Here is a 24,324-nt window from a genome sequence, read left to right as displayed (position 1 = left end):
CTGGCTACACCAGAGAATAGTAGGCTGGCTACACCAGAGAATAGTAGGCTGGCTACACCAGAGAATAGTAGACTGGCTACACCAGAGAATAGTAGGCTGGCTACACCAGAGAATAGTAGGCTGGCTACACCAGAGAATAGTAGGCTGGCTACACCAGAGATTAGTAGGCTGGCTACACCAGAGAATAGTAGGCTGGCTACACCAGAGAATAGTAGGCTGGCTACACCAGAGAATAGTTGACTGGCTACACCAGAGAAAGTAGACTGGCTACACCAGAGAATAGTAGGCTGGCTACACCAGAGAATAGTAGGCTGGCTACACCAGAGAATAGTAGGCTGGCAGGCTACACCAGGGAATAGTAGGCTGTCTACACCGGAGAATAGTAGGCTGGCTGGCTACACCAGGGAATAGTAGGCTAGCTACACCGGAGAATAGTAGGCTGGCTACACCAGAGAATAGTAGGCTGGCTACACCAGAGAATAGTAGGCTGGCTACACCAGAGAATAGTAGGCTGGCTACACCAGAGAATAGTAGGCTGGCTACACCAGAGAATAGTTGACTGGCTACACCAGAGAAAGTAGACTGGCTACACCAGAGAAAAGTAGGCTGGCTACACCAGAGAAAAGTAGGCTGGCTACACCAGAGAATAGTAGGCTGGCTACACCAGAGAATAGTAGGCTGGCTACACCAGGGAATAGTAGGCTGGCTACACCGGAGAATAGTAGGCTGGCTGGCTACACCAGGGAATAGTAGGCTAGCTACACCGGAGAATAGTAGGCTGGCTACACCAGAGAATAGTAGGCTGGCTACACCAGAGAATAGTAGGCTGGCTACACCAGAGAATAGTTGACTGGCTACACCAGAGAAAGTAGACTGGCTACACCAGAGAAAAGTAGGCTGGCTACACCAGAGAATAGTAGGCTGGCTACACCAGAGAATAGTAGGCTGGCTACACCAGAGAATAGTAGGCTGGCTACACCAGAGAATAGTAGGCTGGCTACACCAGAGAATAGTAGGCTGGCTACACCAGAGAATAGTAGGCTGGCTACACCAGAGAATAGTAGGCTGGCTACACCAGAGAATAGTAGACTGGCTACACCAGAGAATAGTAGGCTGGCTACACCAGAGAATAGTAGGCTGGCTGGCTACACCGGAGAATAGTAGGCTGGCTGGCTACACCGGAGAATAGTAGGCTGGCTGGCTACACCAGAGAATAGTAGGCTGGCTGGCTACACCGGAGAATAGTAGGCTGGCTGGCTACACCAGAGAATAGTAGGCTGGCTGGCTACACCGGAGAATAGTAGGCTGGCTGGCTACACCAGAGAATTGTAGGCTGGCTGGCTACACCGGAGAATAGTAGGCTGGCTGGCTACACCGGAGAATAGTAGGCTGGCTGGCTACACCGGAGAATAGTAGGTCTGGCTGGCTACACCGGAGAATAGTAGGCTGGCTGGCTACACCGGAGAATAGTAGGCTGGCTGGCTACACCGGAGAATAGTAGGCTGGCTGGCTACACCAGAGAATAGTAGACTGGCTACACCAGAGAATAATAGGCTGGCTACACCAGATAATAGAAGGCTGGCTGGCTACACCAGAGAATAGTAGGCTGGCTACACCAGAGAATATTAGGCTGGCTACACCAGAGAATAATAGGCTGGCTACACCAGAGAATAGTAGGCTGACTGGCTACACCAGAGAATAGTAGGCTGGCTACACCAGAGAATAGTAGGCTGGATACAACGGAGAAAAGTAGGCTGGCTACACCAGAGAATAGTAGGCTGGCTACACCAGAGAATAGTAGGCTGGCTACACCAGAGAATAGTAGGCTGGCTACACCAGAGAATAGTAGGCTGGCTACACCAGAGAATAGTAGGCTGGCTACACCAGAGAATAGTAGGCTGGCTACACCAGAGAATAGTAGGCTGGCTACACCAGAGAATAGTAGGCTGGCTACACCAGAGAATAGTAGGCTGGCTACACCAGAGAATAGTAGGCTGGCTACAACGGAGAACAGTAGGCTGGCTACACCAGAGAATAGTAGGCTGGCTGGCTACACCAGAGAATAGCAGGCTGGCTACACCAGAGAATAGTAGGCTGGATACACCAAAGAATAGTAGGCTGGCTACAACGGAGAACAGTAGGCTGGCTACACCAGAGAATAGTAGGCTGGATACACCAAAGAATAGTAGGCTGGCTACAACGGAGAACAGTAGGCTGGCTACACCAGAGAATAGTAGGCTGGCTGGCTACACCGGAGAATAGTAGGTCTGGCTGGCTACACCGGAGAATAGTAGGCTGGCTGGCTACACCGGAGAATAGTAGGCTGGCTGGCTACACCGGAGAATAGTAGGCTGGCTGGCTACACCAGAGAATAGTAGACTGGCTACACCAGAGAATAATAGGCTGGCTACACCAGATAATAGAAGGCTGGCTGGCTACACCAGAGAATAGTAGGCTGGCTACACCAGAGAATATTAGGCTGGCTACACCAGAGAATAATAGGCTGGCTACACCAGAGAATAGTAGGCTGACTGGCTACACCAGAGAATAGTAGGCTGGCTACACCAGAGAATAGTAGGCTGGATACAACAGAGAAAAGTAGGCTGGCTACACCAGAGAATAGTAGGCTGGCTACACCAGAGAATAGTAGGCTGGCTACACCAGAGAATAGTAGGCTGGCTACACCAGAGAATAGTAGGCTGGCTACACCAGAGAATAGTAGGCTGGCTACACCAGAGAATAGTAGGCTGGCTACACCAGAGAATAGTAGGCTGGCTACACCAGAGAATAGTAGGCTGGCTACACCAGAGAATAGTAGGCTGGCTACAACGGAGAACAGTAGGCTGGCTACACCAGAGAATAGTAGGCTGGCTGGCTACACCAGAGAATAGCAGGCTGGCTACACCAGAGAATAGTAGGCTGGATACACCAAAGAATAGTAGGCTGGCTACAACGGAGAACAGTAGGCTGGCTACACCAGAGAATAGTAGGCTGGCTGGCTACACCAGAGAATAGCAGGCTGGCTACACCAGAGAATAGTAGGCTGGATACACCAAAGAATAGTAGGCTGGCTACAACGGAGAACAGTAGGCTGGCTACACCAGAGAATAGTAGGCTGGCTGGCTACACCAGAGAATAGCAGGCTGGCTACACCAGAGAATAGTAGGCTGGCTACACCGGAGAACAGTAGGCTGGCTACACCAGAGAATAGCAGGCTGGCTACACCAGAGAATAGTAGGCTGGCTACAACGGAGAACAGTAGGCTGGCTACACCAGAGAATAGTAGGCTGGCTGGCTACACCAGAGAATAGTAGGCTGGCTACACCAGAGAACAGTAGGCTGGCTACACCAGAGAACAGTAGGCTGGCTACACCGGAGAACAGTAGGCTGGCTACACCGGAGAACAGTAGCTCCACATCATTCTGAACGCTGTCTGCTGATAGAATACCTATTCATGAAATGTCATTTCAGTGGAGAAGTGCAACTGAAGCACAACATTAGTCTGATGCTGAGCAGTAATTACAATAAGAAACATTTTAGAGCATAAGATATTTGTTATGCGTTTCATATTTATTTTTTTTGCTGTGTGAAAAATGCAGAATTCCTAATTTTAGGCAACCCCAAAGGTTAACTTTCTAGTTACCTTAGTAAGTGGCCGAATGAAGAAGGTGACGGGGGGCATCATCGTGTTAGCTTTCTGCCATGTTTGAGAAGTCAAAGCCCATTGGATGAGTTATCTGTACAGCTGCCACTGCTATCTTGATTTTCTGTTTTTCTTTTTGTTAGTTCTCGGCATGTCTGCTCCTCCCCCCTCTTCTCCGAGCAGGAAGGCCCGTTGCCCTAGCGACTCTAGACTCCACACAGACACAGCTCTTCCTTCAGACAAGCATGAGTCAACTCTGTTTGTTTGCACAATGTCTCTTGTTTATATTCTTGTTGTAAATGTGTACGCATTGTAAATGTGTACGCACCAAAAATGACATTAGGTAGCTCCTAACTATATATGTATAACTTTGGGCTGGATTGCCTGTCTGTCGGGACACCGAGTGGCCCAGCGGTCTAAGGCCCCGGTTCTAAGGCCCGGGTTCCACTCCAGGCTGCATCACAGCGGTCTAAGGCCCCGGTTCCATTCCTAGGATGTATCCCAGCGGTCTAAGGCCCTGGTTCTAAGGCCCGGGTTCCACTCCAGGCTGCATCACAGCGGTCTAAGGCCCCGGTTCCATTCCTAGGATGTATCCCAGCGGTCTAAGGCCCTGGTTCTAAGGCCCCGGTTCCACTCCAGGCTGTATCCCAGCGGTCTAAGGCCCCGGTTCCATTCCTAGGATGTATCCCAGCGGTCTAAGTCCCCGGTTCTAAGGCCCCGGTTCCACTCCAGGCTGTATCCCAGCGGTCTAAGGCCCCGGTTCCACTCCAGGCTGTATCCCAGCGGTCTAAGGCCCCGGTTCCACTCCAGGCTGTATCCCAGTTGTCTAAGGCCCCGGTTCCACTCCAGGCTGTATCCCAGCGGTCTAAGGCCCCGGTTCCACTCCAGGCTGTATCCCAGCGGTCTAAGGCCCCAGTTCCATTCCAGGCTGCATCACAGCGGTCTAAGGCCCTGGTTCTAAGGCCCCGGTTCCATTCCAGGCTGTATCCCAGCGGTCTAAGGCCCCGGTTCTAAGGCTCCGGTTCCATTCCAGGCTGTATCCCAGCGGTCTAAGGCCCCGGTTCCATTCCAGGCTTTATCCCAGCGGTCTAAGGCCCCGGTTCCATTCCAGGCTGTATCCCAGCGGTCTAAGGCCCCGGTTCTAAGGCTCCGGTTCCATTCCAGGCTGTATCCCAGCGGTCTAAGACCCTGGTTCTAAGGCCACGGTTCCATTCCAGGCTGTATCACAGCGGTCTAAGGCGAGGGGAGGCAGGGACAATTCCAGGGGCTCTGAAGGGCAGAAGAGGACTGAGACAGGACTAGGTTCTATCATGGGGCTCTAGAGGACAGGAAGTGGGAGCAGAGGAGAGAGGCAGGCAGCCCTGTTGATCCATAAAGACACACTTCCAGGAAGTTGTTGTTTCCTGTCTTCCTGGTCTTATCCTGGCCATATATCACTGTCACCAGAGTAGTCTGGTGGGGTCCTGTCTTCCTGGTCTTATCCTGTCCATATCACCAGAGTAGTCTGGTGGAGTCCTGTCTTCCTGGTCTTATCAATGCATTCCTCACTCTTATCTGCAGAACTGACTGTTGATTACTGCACCAGTCTTAGATAGGAGGACCTCTGATCCTGACTAAGTGTCTTAAAACTTTGCCCAATTTCTCGCCCACATAGGCCTAAATGCTCCACATTTCCAGTAAACCCCGTCTCTCCATAGCCCTGGCATCTGGTCTGGTCAGGGAGGGAGGTGGGAAGGCTTTGCTTCCTCTCCAGCTTGGGGGGCAAAGGGGGGGGGGGGGTCCACATTTCTTCTTTACGCCTACTCTCCATTGCCATGGCGTCTGGTTTGGGGGTTTCCTCTCCAGCTCGGCTAGAACGGGGGCTCCTCTCAACCTCTACATCTGTTTTAGGTTACCTCCCACTGGAGACTCCCACAGGTAATTGAAACCGGGCTGACTTGTTGTTGGGATGCTGGGAAAGAGGGACGGGGGTGTGGGGTTGAGATTGGAGAGGAGCTGTGTAGGTGTGGTACTCAGTGTTTGTGTGGTTGGTAACCAGGGAAACCACAGTGCAACAGAATACTTGATAGTTAGGTGCAGTACATCCCAAATGGCATCCTATATTCTAAAGTAGTGCACTACATAGGGTATAGGGCTCTGGTCTATAGTAGTGCACTATATAGGGAATAGGGCTCTGGTCTATAGTAGTGCACTATAAAGGGAATAGGGCTCTGGTCTATAGTAGTGTACGATATAGGGAATAGGGTGCCATAGGGCCCTGATCTATAGTAGTGCACTATATAGGGAATAGGGCTCTGGTCTAAAGTAGTGCGCTATATAGGGAATAGGACTCTGGTCTATAGTAGTGCACTATATAGGGAATAGGACTCTGGTCTAAAGTAGTGCACTATATAGGGAATAGGACTCTGGTCTATAGTAGTGCACTATATAGGGAATAGGACTCTGGTCTATAGTAGTGCACTATATAGGGAATAGGGTTCTGGTCTATAGTAGTGCACTATATAGGGAATAGGGTTCTGGTCTAAAGTAGTGCACTATATAGGGAATAGGGCTCTGGTCTATAGTAGTGCACTATATAGGTATCTGGTCTAAAGTAGTGCACTATATAGGGAATAGGTCTCTGGTCTAAAGTAGTACACACATAGGGAATAGTGCTCTTGTCTATAGTAGTGCACTATTTTGGGCTCTGGTCTATAGTAGTGCACTATATAGGGAATAGGGCTCTGGTCTAAAGTAGTGCACTATATAGGGCTCTGGTCTATAGTAGTGCACTATATAGGGAATAGGGCTCTGGTCTATAGTAGTGCACTATATAGGGCTCTGGTCTATAGTAGTGCACTATATAAGGAATAGGGTTCTGGTCTATAGTAGTGCACTATGTAGGGAATAGGGCTCTGGTCTATAGTAGCGCACTACATAGGGAATAGGGCTCTGGTCTAAAGTAGTGTACTATATAGGGAATAGGGCTCTGCTCTATAGTAGTGCACTATATAGGTATCTGGTCTAAAGTAGTGCACTATATAGGGAATAGGTCTCTGGTCTAAAGTAGTACACACATAGGGAATAGTGCTCTTGTCAATAGTAGTGCACTATATAGGGAATATGGCTCTGGTCTATAGTAGTGTACTATATAGTGAATAGGGCTCTGGTCTATAGTAATGCATTATATAGGGAATAGTGCTCTGGTCTATAGTAGTGTACTATATAGGGAATATGGCTCTGGTCTATAGTAGGGTACTATATAGTGAATAGGGCTCTGGTCTATAGTAATGCATTATATAGGGAATAGGGCTCTGGTCTATAGTAGTGTACTATATAGGGAATATGGCTCTGGTCTATAGTAGTGTACTATATAAGGAATAGGGCTCTGGTCTATAGTAGTGTACTATATAAGGAATAGGGCTCTGGTCTATAGTAGTGCACTATATAGGGAATATGGCTCTGGTCTATAGTAGTGTACTATATAGTAAATAGGGTTCTGGTATATAGTAATGCATTATATAGGGAATAGTGCTCTGGTCTATAGTAGTGTACGATATAGAAAATAGGGTGCCATTTGGGATGCTGTGTTTGATGTGTATCTGAAACACCAGTGGGGATCTAAATAACATAAATATACAGCACACTAAAGGTGTCGCTAACCTTGATCACTTCCTCCTGTCTACCCTGAATCACTTCCTACTGTCTACCCTTAATCACTTCCTCCTGTCTACCCTGAATCATTTCCTCCTGTCTACCCTGAATCATTTCCTCCTGTCTACCCTGAATCATTTCCTTCTGTCTACCCTTAATCACTTCCTCCTGTCTACCCTGAATCACTTCCTCCTGTCTACCCTGAATCACTTCCTCCTGTCTACCCTTAATCACTTCCTCCTGTCTACCCTTAGTCACTTCCTCCTGTCTACCCTGAATCACTTCCTCCTGTCTACCCTTAATCACTTCCTCCTGTCTACCCTGAATCACTTCCTCCTGTCTACCCTGAATCACGTCCTCCTGTCTACCCTGAATCACTTCCTCCTGTCTACCCTTAATCACTTCCTCCTGTCTACCCTGAATCACTTCCTCCTGTCTACCCTGAATCACTTCCTCCTGTCTACCCTGAATCACTTCCTCCTGTCTACCCTTAATCACTTCCTCCTGTCTACCCTGAATCACTTCCTCCTGTCTACCCTTAGTCACTTCCTCCTGTCTACCCTTAGTCACTTCCCCCTGTCTACCCTGAATCACTTCCTCCTGTCTACCCTTAGTCACTTCCTCCTGTCTACCCTTAGTCACTTCCTCCTGTCTACCCTGAATCACTTCCTCCTGTCTACCCTTAGTCACTTCCTCCTGTCTACCCTGAATCACTTCCTCCTGTCTACCCTGAATCATTTCCTCCTGTCTACCCTTAGTCACTTCCTCCTGTCTACCCTTAATCACTTCCTCCTGTCTACCCTGAATCACTTCCTCCTGTCTACCCTGAATCACTTCCTCCTGTCTACCCTTAGTCACTTCCTCCTGTCTACCCTTAGTCACTTCCTCCTGTCTACCCTGAATCACTTCCTCCTGTCTACCCTGAATCACTTCCTCCTGTCTACCCTGAATCACTTCCTCCTGTCTACCCTGAATCACTTCCTCCTGTCTACCCTTAATCACTTCTTCCTGTCTACCCTGAATCACTTCCTCCTGTCTACCCTTAGTCACTTCCTCCTGTCTACCCTTAGTCACTTCCTCCTGTCTACCCTTAGTCACTTCCTCCTGTCTACCCTTAGTCACTTCCTCCTGTCTACCCTTAGTCACTTCCTCCTGTCTACCCTTAGTCACTTCCTCCTGTCTACCCTTAGTCACTTCCTCTTGTCTACCCTGAATCACTTCCTCCTGTCTACCCTTAGTCACTTCCTCCTGTCTACCCTTAGTCACTTCCTCCTGTCTACCCTGAATCACTTCCTCCTGTCTACCCTTAGTCACTTCCTCCTGTCTACCCTTAGTCACTTCCTCCTGTCTACCCTTAATCACTTCCTCCTGTCTACCCTTAATCACTTCCTCCTGTCTACCCTTAATCACTTCCTCCTGTCTACCCTTATTCACTTCCCCCTGTCTACCCTTAATCACTTCCTCCTGTCTACCCTTAATCACTTCCTCCTGTCTACCCTTAGTCACTTCCTCCTTGTATTTTAAGTAGGCTCTGAGACATGTTTTGTCTTGTAAACCAAGTCCTCAGTGAAGCCCCTTTTTCCCCACAAAAGGGCTTTATTGCAGACAGAAATACTCCGTTTGATCAGCTGTCCGGGTGGCTGGTCTCAGACGATCCTGCAGGTGAAGAAGCCGGATGTGGACGTCCTGGGTTGGCGTGGTTACACGTGGTCTTTTGAGGCCGGTTGGACTTACTGCCAAATTCTGTAAAATGATGTTGGAGGCGGCTTATGGTAGAGAAATAAACATTAAATTATCTGGCAACAGTTCTGGTGGACATTCCTGCAGTCGGCATGACAGTCGTACGCCCCCTCAAAACCTGAGACATCTGTGGCATTGTGTTGTGACAAAACTGCACATTTTACTGGCATTTTATTGTCCCCAGCACAAGGTGCACCTGTGTAATGATCATGCTGTTTAATCAGCTTTTTGATATACCACACCTGTCAGGTGGATAGATTATCTTGGCGAAGGAGAAATGACTAACAGGAAGCACATTTTTTAGCACAATATTTTTATGGGAATTGAACATTTCTGGGACTTATTTATTTTATTTCATGAAAAAACGGGATCAACACTTTTTACATGTTGCGTTTTAATATTTTTGTTGATTTATATTTAACTATTTAGTAGTCGTATGACTTGGGGTATGAATGTGCTGCTCCCCCTCTCCCTCCAGACAAGTATTCTTGGTAAAAAAAATACTTATGAGTAGCATAATACTGTATATTGATTGAACTGTAAATAACATTTGCCCTGGTGTCTTCAGTGTTGATACCTTATCAGGTGTAAAGGGTTGGGGTTGTTATACTTACCCAGCACATTGTCCAGCTCATTACTCAACCATGCTGATTCATTGGTCTGTGTGTTGACTTAATGAGGGGAGGTAGGGGAGATGGCGAAAGAGGGAGAGCTGGAGAGGAGAGAGAGAGAGAGAGAGAGCCTTGCTCCGACAGCACATCCCTCAGGATTAAAGCCTGTACTGAGATCAGGCTGAGAGGAGGAGAACAGCTCAGGGTTAAAGCCTGTACTGAGATCAGGCTGAGAGGAGGAGAACAGCTCAGGATTAAAGCCTGTACTGAGATCAGGCTGAGAGGAGGAGAACAGCTCAGGGTTAAAGCCTGTACTGAGATCAGGCTGAGAGGAGGAGAACAGCTCAGGATTAAAGCCTGTACTGAGATCAGGCTGAGAGGAGGAGAAACGCTCAGGGTTAAAGCCTGTACTGAGATCAGAACAGCTCAGGGTTAAAGCCTGTACTGAGATCAGGCTGGGAGGAGGAGAACAGCTCAGGGTTAAAGCCTGTACTGAGATCAGGCTGAGAGGAGGAGAACAGCTCAGGGTTAAAGCCTGTACTGAGATCAGGCTGAGAGGAGGAGAACAGCTCAGGATTAAAGCCTGTACTGAGATCAGGCTGAGAGGAGAACAGCTCAGGGTTAAAGCCTGTACTGAGATCAGGCTGGGAGGAGGAGAACAGCTCAGGGTTAAAGCCTGTACTGAGATCAGGCTGGGAGGAGGAGAACAGCTCAGGGTTAAAGCCTGTACTGAGATCAGGCTGGGAGGAGGAGAACAGCTCAGGGTTAAAGCCTGTACTGAGATCAGGCTGGGAGGAGGAGAACAGCTCAGGGTTAAAGCCTGTACTGAGATTAGGCTGGGAGGAGGAGCACAGCTCAGGGTTAAAGCCTGTACTGAGATCAGGCTGGGAGGAGGAGCACAGCTCAGGGTTAAAGCCTGTACTGAGATCAGGCTGAGAGGAGGAGAACAGCTCAGGGTTAAAGCCTGTACTGAGATCAGGCTGAGAGGAGGAGAACAGCTCAGGGTTGAAACCTGTACTGAGATCAGGCTGGGAGGAGGAGAACAGCTCAGGGTTAAAGCCTGTACTGAGATCAGGCTGGGAGGAGGAGAACAGCTCAGGGTTAAAGCCTGTACTGAGATCAGGCTGGGAGGAGGAGAACAGCTCAGGGTTAAAGCATGTACTGAGATCAGGCTGAGAGGAGGAGAACAGCTCAGGGTTGAAACCTGTACTGAGATCAGGCTGGGAGGAGGAGAACAGCTCAGGGTTAAAGCCTGTACTGAGATCAGGCTGAGAGGAGGAGAACAGCTCAGGGTTAAAACCTGTACTGAGATCAGGCTGGGAGGAGGAGAACAGCTCAGGGTTAAAGCCTGTACTGAGATCAGGCTGAGAGGAGGAGAACAGCTCAAGGTTAAAGCCTGTACTGAGATCAGGCTGGGAGGAGAACAGCTCAGGGTTAAAGCCTGTACTGAAATCAGGCTGAGAGGAGGAGAACAGCTCAGGATTAAAGCCTGTACTGAGATCAGGCTGAGAGGAGGAGAACAGCTCAGGGTTAAAGCCTGTACTGAGATCAGGCTGAGAGGAGGAGAACAGCTCAGGGTTAAAGCCTGTACTGAGATCAGGCTGAGAGGAGGAGAACAGCTCAGGGTTAAAGCCTGTACTGAGATCAGGCTGAGAGGAGGAGAACAGCTCAGGGTTAAAGCCTGTACTGAGATCAGGCTGGGAGGAGGAGTCCCAAAAGTTGAATTTAGGGCTCTGATAAACAATGTGGCCGATGAAAAGGGCACTTTTTTTGATGGTAGATTTGTTTCTAAATGCAAAGTCATTTATTTAAAGTGTTGTAACTGAAATTATTGCTCACATGGCTTGAACTGTTCTCAGGACACCATTTGGAAATGTCATCAATGGGTTTCCCTTATTAAAGAGAAGATAATAACAAAAATAATGAACAGAAGCTTAATGGGTTTCTTTATAGGAAGTTAAGATTTTAATTATCACGCGTTAAAGAATGGGGGGTTTATTGTAAAGCTTTTGCTGCTTGGTACAATTGTCACAATGGATCTAATATGGAGTTGATTAATGAGAGGTTTGTACTGATAAGATCACAGCTGTGGAGTGTTAGAGACGGAGAGGAGAACCAGGAAACTGTCTCTATTTACCTCTTTTCACTGACTGACACTGTTCTCTCTCTCTCTCAATTCAATGGGTTTTATTGGCATGCCAAACATACATGTTTATCCAAAACAAGTTAAATAGATCATTTGTTGTTTGTTTACACTCACGAGTTCCAAAGGAATAGAGACATTTTAAATGGTGTGTGTGTGTGTGTGTGTGTGTAATAATACAGTGTTGAAATGCTGTGCAATGATGGACCGACTCTCTTCTCTGTATACATCAATGATGTCGCTCTTGCTGCTGGTGATTCTCTGATCCACCTCTACGCAGACGACACCATTCTGTATACTTCTGGCTCCTCCTTGGACACTGTGTTAACTAACCTCCAAACGAGCTTCAATGCCATATAACTCTCCTTCCGTGGCCTCCAACTGCTCTTAAACACAGGGAAAATTAAATGCATGCTCTTCAACCGTTCGCTGCCCGCTGCTGCTCGCCCGTCCAACATCACCACTCTGGACGGTTCTGACTTAGAATACGTGGACAACTACAAATACCTGGGTTTCTGGTTAGACTGTAAACTCTCCTTCCAGACTCACATTAAGCATCTCCAATCCAAAATTAAATCTAGAATCGGCTTCCTATTTCGCAACAAAGCCTCCTTCACTCATGCTGCCAAACATACCCTCGTAAAACTGACCATCCTACCGATCCTCGACTTCAGTGATATCATGTACAAAATGGATGTAGTCTGTCACAGTGCCATCTGTTTTGTCACCAAAGCCCCATATACTACCCACCACTGCGACCTGTATGCTCTCGTTGGCTGGCCCTCGCTACATATTCGTCGCCAAACCCACTGGCTCCAGGTCATCTACAAGTCTCTGCTAGGTAAAGCCCCACCTTATCTCAGCTCACTTGTCACCATAGCAACACGCGCTCCAGCAGGTATATTTCACTGGTCATCCCCAAAGACAACTCATACTTTGGCCGCCTTTCCTTCCAGTTCTCTGCTGCCAATGACTGGAACGAACTGCAAAAATCACTGAAGCTGGAGACTCATATCTCCCTCACTACCTTTAAGCAGCTTACCGATCACAGTACCTGTACACAGCCAATCTGTAAATAGCCCACCCAACTACCTCATCCCCATATTGTTATTTATCCTCTTGCTCTTTTGCACCCCAGTAGCTCTACTTGCACATCATCATCTGCCCATCTATCACTCCAGTGTTAATGCTAAATTGTAATTATTTATCCTCTCTGGCCTATTTATTGCCTTACACACACTGTTCATAGATGTTTTTCTATTGTGTTATTGACTGTACGTTTCTCGGTTTTTGGTTGGACAGGTTTCTCAATTTATTTCTTAGGGTTTTACATTCTTCCTCAAACCATTTGTCATTGTTGTTAATTTTCTTAGGTTGTCTGCTTGACATTTTTAGATTTGATAGGGAAGCTGAGAGGTCAAATATACTGTTTAGATTTTCTACTGCCAAGTTTACACCTTCACTATTACAGTGAAATGTTTTGTCCAGGAAGTTGTCTAAAAGGGATTGAATTTGTTGTTGCCATTTCTTAATGTTACTCAGTTCTTTTGGCTTTGATGCCTCGTGATTGAGTATTGCTCTGTTTAAGTAGACTGTGATTTTGCTTTGATCTGATAGAGGTGTCAGTGGGCTGACTGTGAACTCTCTGAGAGACTCTGGGTTGAGGTCAGTGATAAAGTAGTCTACAGTACTACTGCCAAGAGATGAGCTATAGGTGTACCTACCACAGGAGTCCCCCCGAAGCCTACCATTGACTATGTACATACCCAGCGTGCGACAGAGCTGCAGGAGTTGTGACCCATTTTTGTTGGTTATGTTATCGTAGTAATGCCTAGGGGGGCATATGGGGGAGGGAATGCTGTCACCTCCAGGTAGGTGTTTGTCCCCCTGTGTGCTGGGGGTGTCAGGTTCTTGTCCGGTTCTGGCATTTAAGTCGCCACAGACTAGTACATGTCTCTGGACCTGGAAATTATTGATTTCCCCCTCCAGGATGGAGAAGCTGTCTTCATTAAAGTATGGGGATTCTAGTGGGGGGATATAGGTAGCACACAGGAAGACATTTTTCTCTGAGACAATTTCCTTATTAATTTCTAGTCAGATGTAAAATGTTCCTGTTTTGACTAATTTAACAGGGTGAGTTAGGTCTGATCTATACCAAATTAGCATACCCCCCGAGTCTCTTCCCTGTCTCACACCTGGTAGTGTGGTGGATGGGACTACCAGCTCTCTGTAACCTAGAGGGCAACCAGTGGGTCCATCTCCTCTATACCATGTTTCACACCTGATAGTGTGGTGGATGGGACTTCCAGCTCTCTGTAACCTAGAAGACAACCAGTGGGCCCGTCTCTTCTATACCATGTTTCTTATAGGATGACAATGTCTATATTTCCAATTTCTTTGAAGTCTGGGTTCCTGCTCTTTAGGCCAAAGGCAGATGACCTCTGAACTTGTAAATTCCAGGATGAGAAAGTAAAAGCTTTGTGTTCCATAGTGTCTAGTGTTGTTTTTGTGTGGTTTAGGGCCGGACCATTACAGTAGGTGTGAACAGAGCATGTTGAGCATCTGATACGCCCTCTTCCCCCCCGCCCCTTCCTTCTTTCTCTTGCTCCCCCCCGCTCCTTCCTTCTTTCTCTTGCTCCCCCCGATCCTTCCTTCTTTCTCTCGCTCCTTCCTTCTCTTGCTCCCCCCCGATCCTTCCTTCTTTCTCTCGCTCCTTCCTTCTCTTGCTCCCCCCGATCCTTCCTTCTTTCTCTCGCTCCTTCCTTCTCTTGCTCCCCCCCGATCCTTCCTTCTTTCTCTCGCTCCTTCCTTCTTTCTCTTGCTCCCCCCGCTCCTTCCTTCTTTCTCTCGCTCCTTCCTTCTTTCTCTCGCTCCCCCCCGCTACTTCCTTCTTTCTCTCGCTCCCCCCGCTCCTTCCTTCTTTCTCTCGCTCCCCCCGCTCCTTCCTTCTTTCTCTCGCTCCCCCTCGCTCCCTCCTTCTTTCTCTCGCTCCCCCTCGCTCCCTCCTTCTTTCTCTCGCTCCCCCCGCTCCATCCTTCTTTCTCTCGCTACTTCCTTCTTTCTCTCGCTCCCCCCGCTCCTTCCTTCTTTCTCTCGCTCCCCCCGCTCCTTCCCCCTCGCTCCCTCCTTCTTTCTCTCGCTCCCCCCGCTCCATCCTTCTTTCTCTCGCTCCCCCACGCTCCTTCCTTCTTTCTCTCGCTCCCCCCGCTCCTTCCTTCTTTCTCTCGCTCCTTCCTTCTTTCTCTCGCTCCTTCCTTCTTTCTCTCGCTCCTTCCTTCTTTCTCTCGCTCCCCCCGCTCCTTCCTTCTTTCTCTCGCTCCTTCCTTCTTTCTCTCGCTCCTTCCTTCTTTCTCTCGCTCCCCCCGCTCCTTCCTTCTTTCTCTCGCTCCTTCCTTCTTTCTCTCGCTCCTTCCTTCTTTCTCTCGCTCCTTCCTTTCTCTTGCTCCCCCGCTCCTTCCTTCTTTCTCTTGCTCCCCCCCGCTCCTTCCTTCTTTCTCTTGCTCCCCCCGATCCTTCCTTCTTTCTCTCGCTCCTTCCTTCTCTTGCTCCCCCCCGATCCTTCCTTCTTTCTCTCGCTCCTTCCTTCTCTTGCTCCCCCCGATCCTTCCTTCTTTCTCTTGCTCCCCCCCGCTCCTTCCTTCTTTCTCTCGCTCCTTCCTTCTTTCTCTCGCTCCCCCCCGCTACTTCCTTCTTTCTCTCGCTCCCCCCGCTCCTTCCTTCTTTCTCTCGCTCCCCCCGCTCCTTCCTTCTTTCTCTCGCTCCCCCTCGCTCCCTCCTTCTTTCTCTCGCTCCCCCTCGCTCCTTCCTTCTTTCTCTCGCTCCCCCACGCTCCTTCCTTCTTTCTCTCGCTCCTTCCTTCTTTCTCTCGCTCCTTCCTTCTTTCTCTCGCTCCTTCCTTCTTTCTCTCGCTCCCCCCGCTCCTTCCTTCTTTCTCTCGCTCCCCCCGCTCCTTCCTTCTTTCTCTCGCTCCTTCCTTCTTTCTCTCGCTCCTTCCTTCTTTCTCTCGCTCCCCCCGCTCCTTCCTTCTTTCTCTCGCTCCTTCCTTCTTTCTCTCGCTCCTTCCTTCTTTCTCTCGCTCCTTCCTTTCTCTTGCTCCCCCGCTCCTTCCTTCTTTCTCTCGCTCCTTCCTTCTTTCTCTCGCTCCCCCACGCCCCTTCTTTCTCTCGCTTCCCCCCGCTCCTTCCTTCTTTCTCTCGCTTCCCCCCGCTCCTTCCTTCTTTCTCTTGCTCCCCCCGCTCCTTCCTTCTTTCTCTCGCTCCCCCCGCTCCTTCCTTCTTTCTCTCGCTTCCCCCCGCTCCTTCCTTCTTTCTCTCGCTCCCCCACGCTCCTTCCTTCTTTCTCTTGCTCCTTCCTTCTTTCTCTCGCTCCTTCCTTCTTTCTCTCGCTCCCCCCCGCTCCTTCCTTCCTTTCTCTCGCTCCCCCCCTGCTCCTGCGCTCAGCAAATATTCATTGGACCTTGTGGACAATTGGACAATAACGTAACCTCTCTGTCTCTCTCTCTCTCTCTGTCTGTCTAGTCCCCAGATAAGCACCGAGCCCTGGAGGAGACGAAGGACTATACGTCCCAGTCCCTGGCCAGTGTAGCCTATCTGATCAACACCTTGGCTAATAATGTCCTCCAAATGCTTGATATCCAGGCATCGCAGCTCCAACGCATGGAGTCCTCCATCAACCATATCTCTCAGGTAAGACCTTCCAATCATCTAATGAATCAGTCAAATGGATTTATAAATCTGTTTTCTACACTATCAGTGGTCTTAGTGTATTTTACAGTAATATGGCTTAGACCCAAAACAAGCAAGCAGAAACACAGTGATGAGGATAACATTTATTTGACTAAAACAGTTGGAGCGACAAAGCGATTTTGGCACTCTTGCATGTCGAACACATCCACAACTCTGACATCATAGGTAGTTGTCCTGATCTTTCCATTCCTCTGTTATGTGTTCTAGTCAGGGACGGATGAAAGAGACAAGTCAGGCAGTGTTTCAGATGAACTTTGATCTATTCTCCCGTTGTCAATCCGCCTCCCCTTTCTCCCTCACTCTGAGAACGACACCCCATGGCCACACATCTGAGCAGACAGGCTACTGCTCCTCCTCTGAGCTGTGACACAGGCTCTACAGTAGCCTGGGGATATCCCACTCTCACAGGGCAGCTGGACCAGGGTTATAAAGTGACTAGCTAACCTACAGTAGTCTGGGGATATCCCACTCTCACAGAGCAGCTGGCCAGGGTTATAAAGTGACTAGCTACTCTACAGTAGCCTGGGGATATGCCACTCTCACAGGGCAGCTGGCCAGGGTTATAAAGTGACTAGCTACTCTACAGTAGCCTGGGGATATGCCACTCTCACAGGGAAGCTGGACCAGGGTTATAAAGTGACTAGCTACTCTACAGTAGTCTGGGGATATCCCACTCTCACAGAGCAGCTGGCCAGGGTTATAAAGTGACTAGCTACTCTACAGCAGCCTGGGGATATGCCACTCTCACAGGGCAGCTGGCCAGGGTTATAAAGTGACTAGCTACTCTACAGTAGCCTGGGGATATGCCACTCTCACAGGGCAGCTGGACCAGGGTTATAAAGTGACTAGCTACTCTACAGTAGCCTGGGGATATCCCACTCTCACAGAGCAGCTGGACCAGGGTTATAAAGTGACTAGCTACTCTACAGTAGCCTGGGGATATGCCACTCTCACAGGGCAGCTGGACCAGGGTTATAAAGTGACTAGCTACTCTACAGTAGCCTGGGGATATCCCACTCTCACAGAGCAGCTGGACCAGGGTTATAAAGTGACTAGCTACTCTACAGTAGCCTGGGGATATCTCACTCTCACAGGGGAGCTGGACTAGGGTTATAAAGTGACTAGCTACTCTACTGTAGCCTGGGGATATCCCACTCTCACAGAGCAGCTGGACCAGGGTTATAAAGTGACTAGCTACTCTACAGTAGCCCGGGGATATCCCACTCTCACAGGGCAGCTGGACCACTGTGACATCATTACCATCTCCCTAGCCTGGTTAAACCACACTGACATCATTACCATCTCCCTAGCCTGGGATGCAACAGGTAAAACAGTGTCTGTGAATTAGTCATCCTATTTCCTGTGAAGTTATTTCTGACATATTTTTAAAATTGGTGTGAAATTAAAGTGAGCTGCTTATCCTGTCGGGTTGACACCGCTCGGTGGGCCCAGTTATTACACAGCTTGGAGGGCCCAGTTATTACACCGCTCGGTGGGCCCAGTTATTACACCGCTCGGTAGGTCCAGTTGTTATACCGCTCAGTGGGCCCAGTTTTTACACAGGATGTTGAGGACACCGCTCGGTGGGCCCAGTTATTACACCGCTCGGTGGGCCCAGTTATTACACAGGATGTTGAGGACACCGCTCGGTGGGCCCAGTTATTACACCGCTTGGTGGGCCCAGTTATTACACAGAATGTTGAGGACACCGCTTGGTGGGCCCAGTTATTACACAGGATGTTGATGACGCATCTCGGTGGGCCCAGTTATTACACAGCTCGGTGGGCCCAGTTATTACACAGCTCGGTGGGCCCAGTTATTACACAGCTCGGTGGGCCCAGTTATTACACAGCTCGGTGGGCCCAGTTATTACACAGCTTGGAGGGCCCAGTTATCACACAGGATGTTGAGGACACCGCTCGGTGGGCCCAGTTATTACACCGCTTGGTGGGCCCAGTTATTACACAGGATGTTGATGAAGCATCTCGGTGGGCCCAGTTATTACACAGCTCGGTGGGCCCAGTTATTACACAGCTTGGAGGGCCCAGTTATTACACCACTCGGTGGGTCCAGTTGTTACACCGCTCAGTGGGCCCAGTTTTTACACAGGATGTTGATGACCATTTAACTCATTCACCTTTTTCTCTCTCTACCTGTCTTTCTCTCTTTCTCTCTCGATCTCTACCTCTCTTTCACTCTCTCTTTACCTCTCTACCTCTCGTTCTCTCTCTTTCTCTCTCTCCACCGCTCTCTGTCTGTCTCTCTCCATATAGACGGTGGACATCCACAAGGAGAAGGTGGCAAGGAGAGAGATTGGAATCCTGACTACCAATAAGAACACATCTCGCACCCACAAAATCGTTGCTCCAGCCAATCCGGAGAGGCCAGTACGCTACATCCGTAAACCTATAGAGTACAATGTGCTGGATGACATCGGCCATGGAGTCAAGGTAGGTTGAAAGAACACAATATAATTGATTATTACTCATGTAATGCTTTGGGTGTGAATATGATGCCGTGGTATATTTCTCAATAGTTGCATGCATTTTCACTGCTTATCTAACTGCTAATGTTGCATACTCTCATAACTAGATATTGTTATTTCTCTATAATGACTTCCTTCTCCTCGCCAACCTCCTCACTGCTCTCCCTTTTCTCACTCTTCTCTTGTTTTCATTCCCGCTTTAAGTGGTTGCTAAGGTTCAAGGTAAGGATGTTCTGACAGCAATGTGTTTGTTGCTAAGGTTCAAGGTAAGGATGTTCTGACAGCAATGTGTCTGTTGCTAAGGTTCAAGGTAAGGATGTTCTGACAGCAATGTGTTTGTTGCTAAGGTTCAATGTAAGGATGTTCTGACAGCAATGTGTTTGTTGCTAAGGTTCAAGGTAAGGATGTATCTGTTGCTAAGGTTCAAGGTAAGGATGTTCTGACAGCAATGTGTCTGTTGCTAAGGTTCAAGGTAAGGATGTATCTGTTGCTAAGGTTCAAGGTAGGGATGTATCTATTGCTAAGGTTCAAGGTAAGGATGTGTCTGTTGCTACGGTTCAAGGTAAGGATGTGTCTGTTGCTATGGTTCAAGGTAGGGAGGTTCTGATAGCAATGTGTCTGTTGCTAAGGTTCAAGGTAAGGATATGTCTGTTGCTAAGGTTCAAGGTAAGGATGTGTCTGTTGCTATGGTTCAAGGTAGGGATGTATCTATTGCTAAGGTTCAAGGTAAGGATGTTCTGACAGCAATGTGTTTGTTGCTAAGGTTCAAGGTAAGGATGTGTCTGTTGCTACGGTTCAAGGTAAGGATGTGTCTGTTGCTATGGTTTAAGGTAGGGAGGTTCTGATAGCAATGTGTCTGTTGCTAAGGTTCAAGGTAAGGATATGTCTGTTGCTAAGGTTCAAGGTAAGGATGTGTCTGTTGCTATGGTTCAAGGTAGGGAGGTTCTGATAGCAATGTGTCTGTGGTAGCAAGGTGTCTGATGTCATAACTGATTCCTGTGTGCGCGCTGAATGATTCCAAATGACTCTCCTCACAGGTCAACAGCCAGAATATGAAGATGGGTGGAGGTCTCCCTCGAACCAACCCCCCGACCCAGAAACCGCCCAGCCCCCCCATGCCAGGGATGGGAACCATTGGGTATGTGATGTCCCTATCCATGATGGTGGCATAACCATAGCAATAACAATAATCATATTTCTATTGGACATTGTGGAAGGGCCAACTATCCTGTTGTTTTCTCTACTGTGTTTCCTCATCTGTGACTTAATGTTGGGCGGGAAGAGGAACATCTCAACATGTACATCCTGAAGTGATATTCTGTGTTGTGATCTCTGATCGGCTAAAGGGATGACGGAACATCTCAACATGTACATCCTGAAGTGATATTCTGTGTTGTGATCTCTGATTGGCTAAAGGGATGACGGAACGTCTGGCAGCTTATTACATGACCTTTCTCAGCCCTCTAATCAAATGTAGGTCGTTGATGTGAGGTACTATAGATTACATTTAAAGGTTGTTGATGTGAGGTACTGTAGATTACATTTATATAGTTGATGTGAGGTACTGTAGATTACATTTATATCGTTGATGTGAGGTACTATAGATTACATTTAAAGGTTGTTGATGTGAGGTACTGTAGATTACATTTATATCGTTGATGTGAGGTACTATAGATTACATGTAGGTTGTTGATGTGAGGTACTGTAGTTTACATGTAGGTTGTTGATGTGAGGTACTATAGATTACATTTAAAGGTTGTTGATGTGAGGTACTGTAGATTACATTTATATAGTTGATGTGAGGTACTGTAGATTACATTTATATCGTTGATGTGAGGTACTATAGATTACATTTAGGTTGTTGATGTGAGGTACTGTAGATTACATTTATATCGTTGATGTGAGGTACTATAGATTACATGTAAAGGTTGTTGATGTGAGGTACTGTAGATTACATGTAAAGGTTGTTGATGTGAGGTACTGTAGATGTCGAGGCAACAGTGGGCTCTGTTGCTATAGGCAGCATAGAAAGGACAACGATCAGTCATACACCACAGATACACTGGAGCTGTTATCTAGCAGTCAGATACACTGGAGCTGTTATCTAGCAGTCAGATACACTGGAGCTGTTATCTAGCAGTCAGATACACTGGAGCTGTTATCTAGCAGTCAGCTACACTGGAGCTGTTATCTAGCAGTCAGCTACACTGGAGCTGTTATCTAGCAGTCAGCTACACTGGAGCTGTTATCTAGCAGTCAGCTACACTGGAGCTGTTATCTAGCAGTCAGCTACACTGGAGCTGTTATCTAGCAGTCAGATACACTGGAGCTGTTATCTAGCAGTCAGATACACTGGAGCTGTTATCTAGCAGTCAGCTACACTGGAGCTGTTATCTAGCAGTCAGCTACACTGGAGCTGTTATCTAGCAGTCAGCTACACTGGAGCTGTTATCTAGCAGTCAGCTACACTGGAGCTGTTATCTAGCAGTCAGCTACACTGGAGCTGTTATCTAGCAGTCAGATACACTGGAGCTGTTATCTAGCAGTCAGATACACTGGAGCTGTTATCTAGCAGTCAGATACACTGGAGCTGTTATCTAGCAGTCAGATACACTGGAGCTGTTATCTAGCAGTCAGATACACTGGAGCTGTTATCTAGCAGTCAGATACACTGGAGCTGTTATCTAGCAGTCAGATACACTGGAGCTGTTATCTAGCAGTCAGATACACTGGAGCTGTTATCTAGCAGTCAGATACACTGGAGCTGTTATCTAGCAGTCAGATACACTGGAGCTGTTATCTAGCAGTCAGATACACTGGAGCTGTTATCTAGCAGTCAGATACACTGGAGCTGTTATCTAGCAGTCAGATACACTGGAGCTGTTATCTAGCAGTCAGATACACTGGAGCTGTTATCTAGCAGTCAGATACACTGGAGCTGTTATCTAGCAGTCAGATACACTGGAGCTGTTATCTAGCAGTCAGATACACTGGAGCTGTTATCTAGCAGTCAGATACACTGGAGCTGTTATCTAGCAGTCAGATACACTGGAGCTGTTGTCTAGCAGTCAGATACACTGGAGCTGTTGTCTAGCAGTCAGATACACTGGAGCTGTTATCTAGCAGTCAGATACACTGGAGCTGTTATCTTGCAGTCAGATACACTGGAGCTGTTGTCTAGCAGTCAGATACACTGGAGCTGTTGTCTAGCAGTCAGATACACTGGACATACTGGAGCTGTTATCTAGCAGTCAGATACACTGGAGCTGTTGTCTAGCAGTCAGACGCACTGGAGCTGTTGTCTAGCAGTCAGCTACACTGGAGCTGTTATCTAGCAGTCAGATATACTGGAGCTGTTATCTAGCAGTCAGCTACACTGGACATACTGGAGCTGTTATCTAGCAGTCAGATACACTGGACATACTGGAGCTGTTATCTAGCAGTCAGCTACACTGGAGCTGTTATCTAGCAGTCAGATACACTGGACATACTGGAGCTGTTATCTAGCAGTCAGATACACTGGACACACTGGAGCTGTTATCTAGCAGTCAGATATACTGGACATACTGGAGCTGTTATCTAGCAGTCAGATATACTGGACATACTGGAGCTGTTATCTAGCAGTCAGATACACTGGACATACTGGAGCTGTTATCTAGCAGTCAGCTACACTGGACATACTGGAGCTGTTATCTAGCAGTCAGATATACTGGAGCTGTTATCTAGCAGTCAGCTACACTGGAGCTGTTATCTAGCAGTCAGCTACACTGGAGCTGTTATCTAGCAGTCAGCTACACTGGAGCTGTTATCTAGCAGTCAGCTACACTGGAGCTGTTATCTAGCAGTCAGATACACTGGAGCTGTTATCTAGCAGTCAGATACACTGGAGCTGTTATCTAGCAGTCAGATACACTGGAGCTGTTATCTAGCAGTCAGATACACTGGAGCTGTTATCTAGCAGTCAGATACACTGGAGCTGTTATCTAGCAGTCAGATACACTGGAGCTGTTATCTAGCAGTCAGATACACTGGAGCTGTTATCTAGCAGTCAGATACACTGGAGCTGTTATCTAGCAGTCAGATACACTGGAGCTGTTATCTAGCAGTCAGATACACTGGAGCTGTTATCTAGCAGTCAGATACACTGGAGCTGTTATCTAGCAGTCAGATACACTGGAGCTGTTATCTAGCAGTCAGATACACTGGAGCTGTTATCTAGCAGTCAGATACACTGGAGCTGTTATCTAGCAGTCAGATACACTGGAGCTGTTATCTAGCAGTCAGATACACTGGAGCTGTTATCTAGCAGTCAGATACACTGGAGCTGTTATCTAGCAGTCAGATACACTGGAGCTGTTATCTAGCAGTCAGATACACTGGAGCTGTTATCTAGCAGTCAGATACACTGGAGCTGTTATCTAGCAGTCAGATACACTGGAGCTGTTATCTAGCAGTCAGATACACTGGAGCTGTTGTCTAGCAGTCAGATACACTGGAGCTGTTATCTAGCAGTCAGATACACTGGAGCTGTTATCTTGCAGTCAGATACACTGGAGCTGTTGTCTAGCAGTCAGATACACTGGAGCTGTTGTCTAGCAGCAAGCTACACTGGAGCTGTTGTCTAGCAGTCAGACGCACTGGAGCTGTTGTCTAGCAGTCAGCTACACTGGAGCTGTTATCTAGCAGTCAGATATACTGGAGCTGTTATCTAGCAGTCAGCTACACTGGACATACTGGAGCTGTTATCTAGCAGTCAGATACACTGGACATACTGGAGCTGTTATCTAGCAGTCAGCTACACTGGAGCTGTTATCTAGCAGTCAGATACACTGGACATACTGGAGCTGTTATCTAACAGTCAGATACACTGGACACACTGGAGCTGTTATCTAGCAGTCAGATATACTGGACATACTGGAGCTGTTATCTAGCAGTCAGATATACTGGACATACTGGAGCTGTTATCTAGCAGTCAGATACACTGGACATACTGGAGCTGTTATCTAGCAGTCAGCTACACTGGACATACTGGAGCTGTTATCTAGCAGTCAGATATACTGGAGCTGTTATCTAGCAGTCAGATACACTGGAGCTGTTATCTAGCAGTCAGATACACTGGAGCTGTTATCTAGCAGTCAGCTACACTGGAGCTGTTATCTAGCAGTCAGCTACACTGGAGCTGTTATCTAGCAGTCAGATACACTGGAGCTGTTATCTAGCAGTCAGATACACTGGACATACTGGAGCTGTTATCTAGCAGTCAGATACACTGGACATACTGGAGCTGTTATCTAGCAGTCAGCTACACTGGAGCTGTTATCTAG

At 47.9% G+C, this 24,324-nt stretch overlaps 1 protein-coding gene across 1 annotated transcript in view; it reads left to right on the top strand.

The window, feature by feature from the left end:
• Nucleotides 1-24,324, top strand: part of LOC139405541 (abl interactor 2-like) — a 68,528-nt gene that overhangs the window by 11,947 nt on the left and 32,257 nt on the right. Inside the window, exons 2-5 of the mRNA XM_071147956.1 lie at nt 16,288-16,455; nt 18,789-18,965; nt 19,205-19,222; nt 20,038-20,138. Coding sequence (XP_071004057.1) covers nt 16,288-16,455; nt 18,789-18,965; nt 19,205-19,222; nt 20,038-20,138 — 464 coding nt within the window. The remainder of the gene's footprint in view (nt 1-16,287; nt 16,456-18,788; nt 18,966-19,204; nt 19,223-20,037; nt 20,139-24,324) is intronic.

The sequence above is a fragment of the Oncorhynchus clarkii genome, chromosome 3, assembly GCF_045791955.1.
Source record: "Oncorhynchus clarkii lewisi isolate Uvic-CL-2024 chromosome 3, UVic_Ocla_1.0, whole genome shotgun sequence".
In the NCBI taxonomy this organism is placed as follows: Eukaryota; Metazoa; Chordata; class Actinopteri; order Salmoniformes; family Salmonidae; genus Oncorhynchus; species Oncorhynchus clarkii.
Note: the sequence above shows the minus strand (reverse complement) of the source record. Positions and strands in the feature narration are given on the sequence as shown.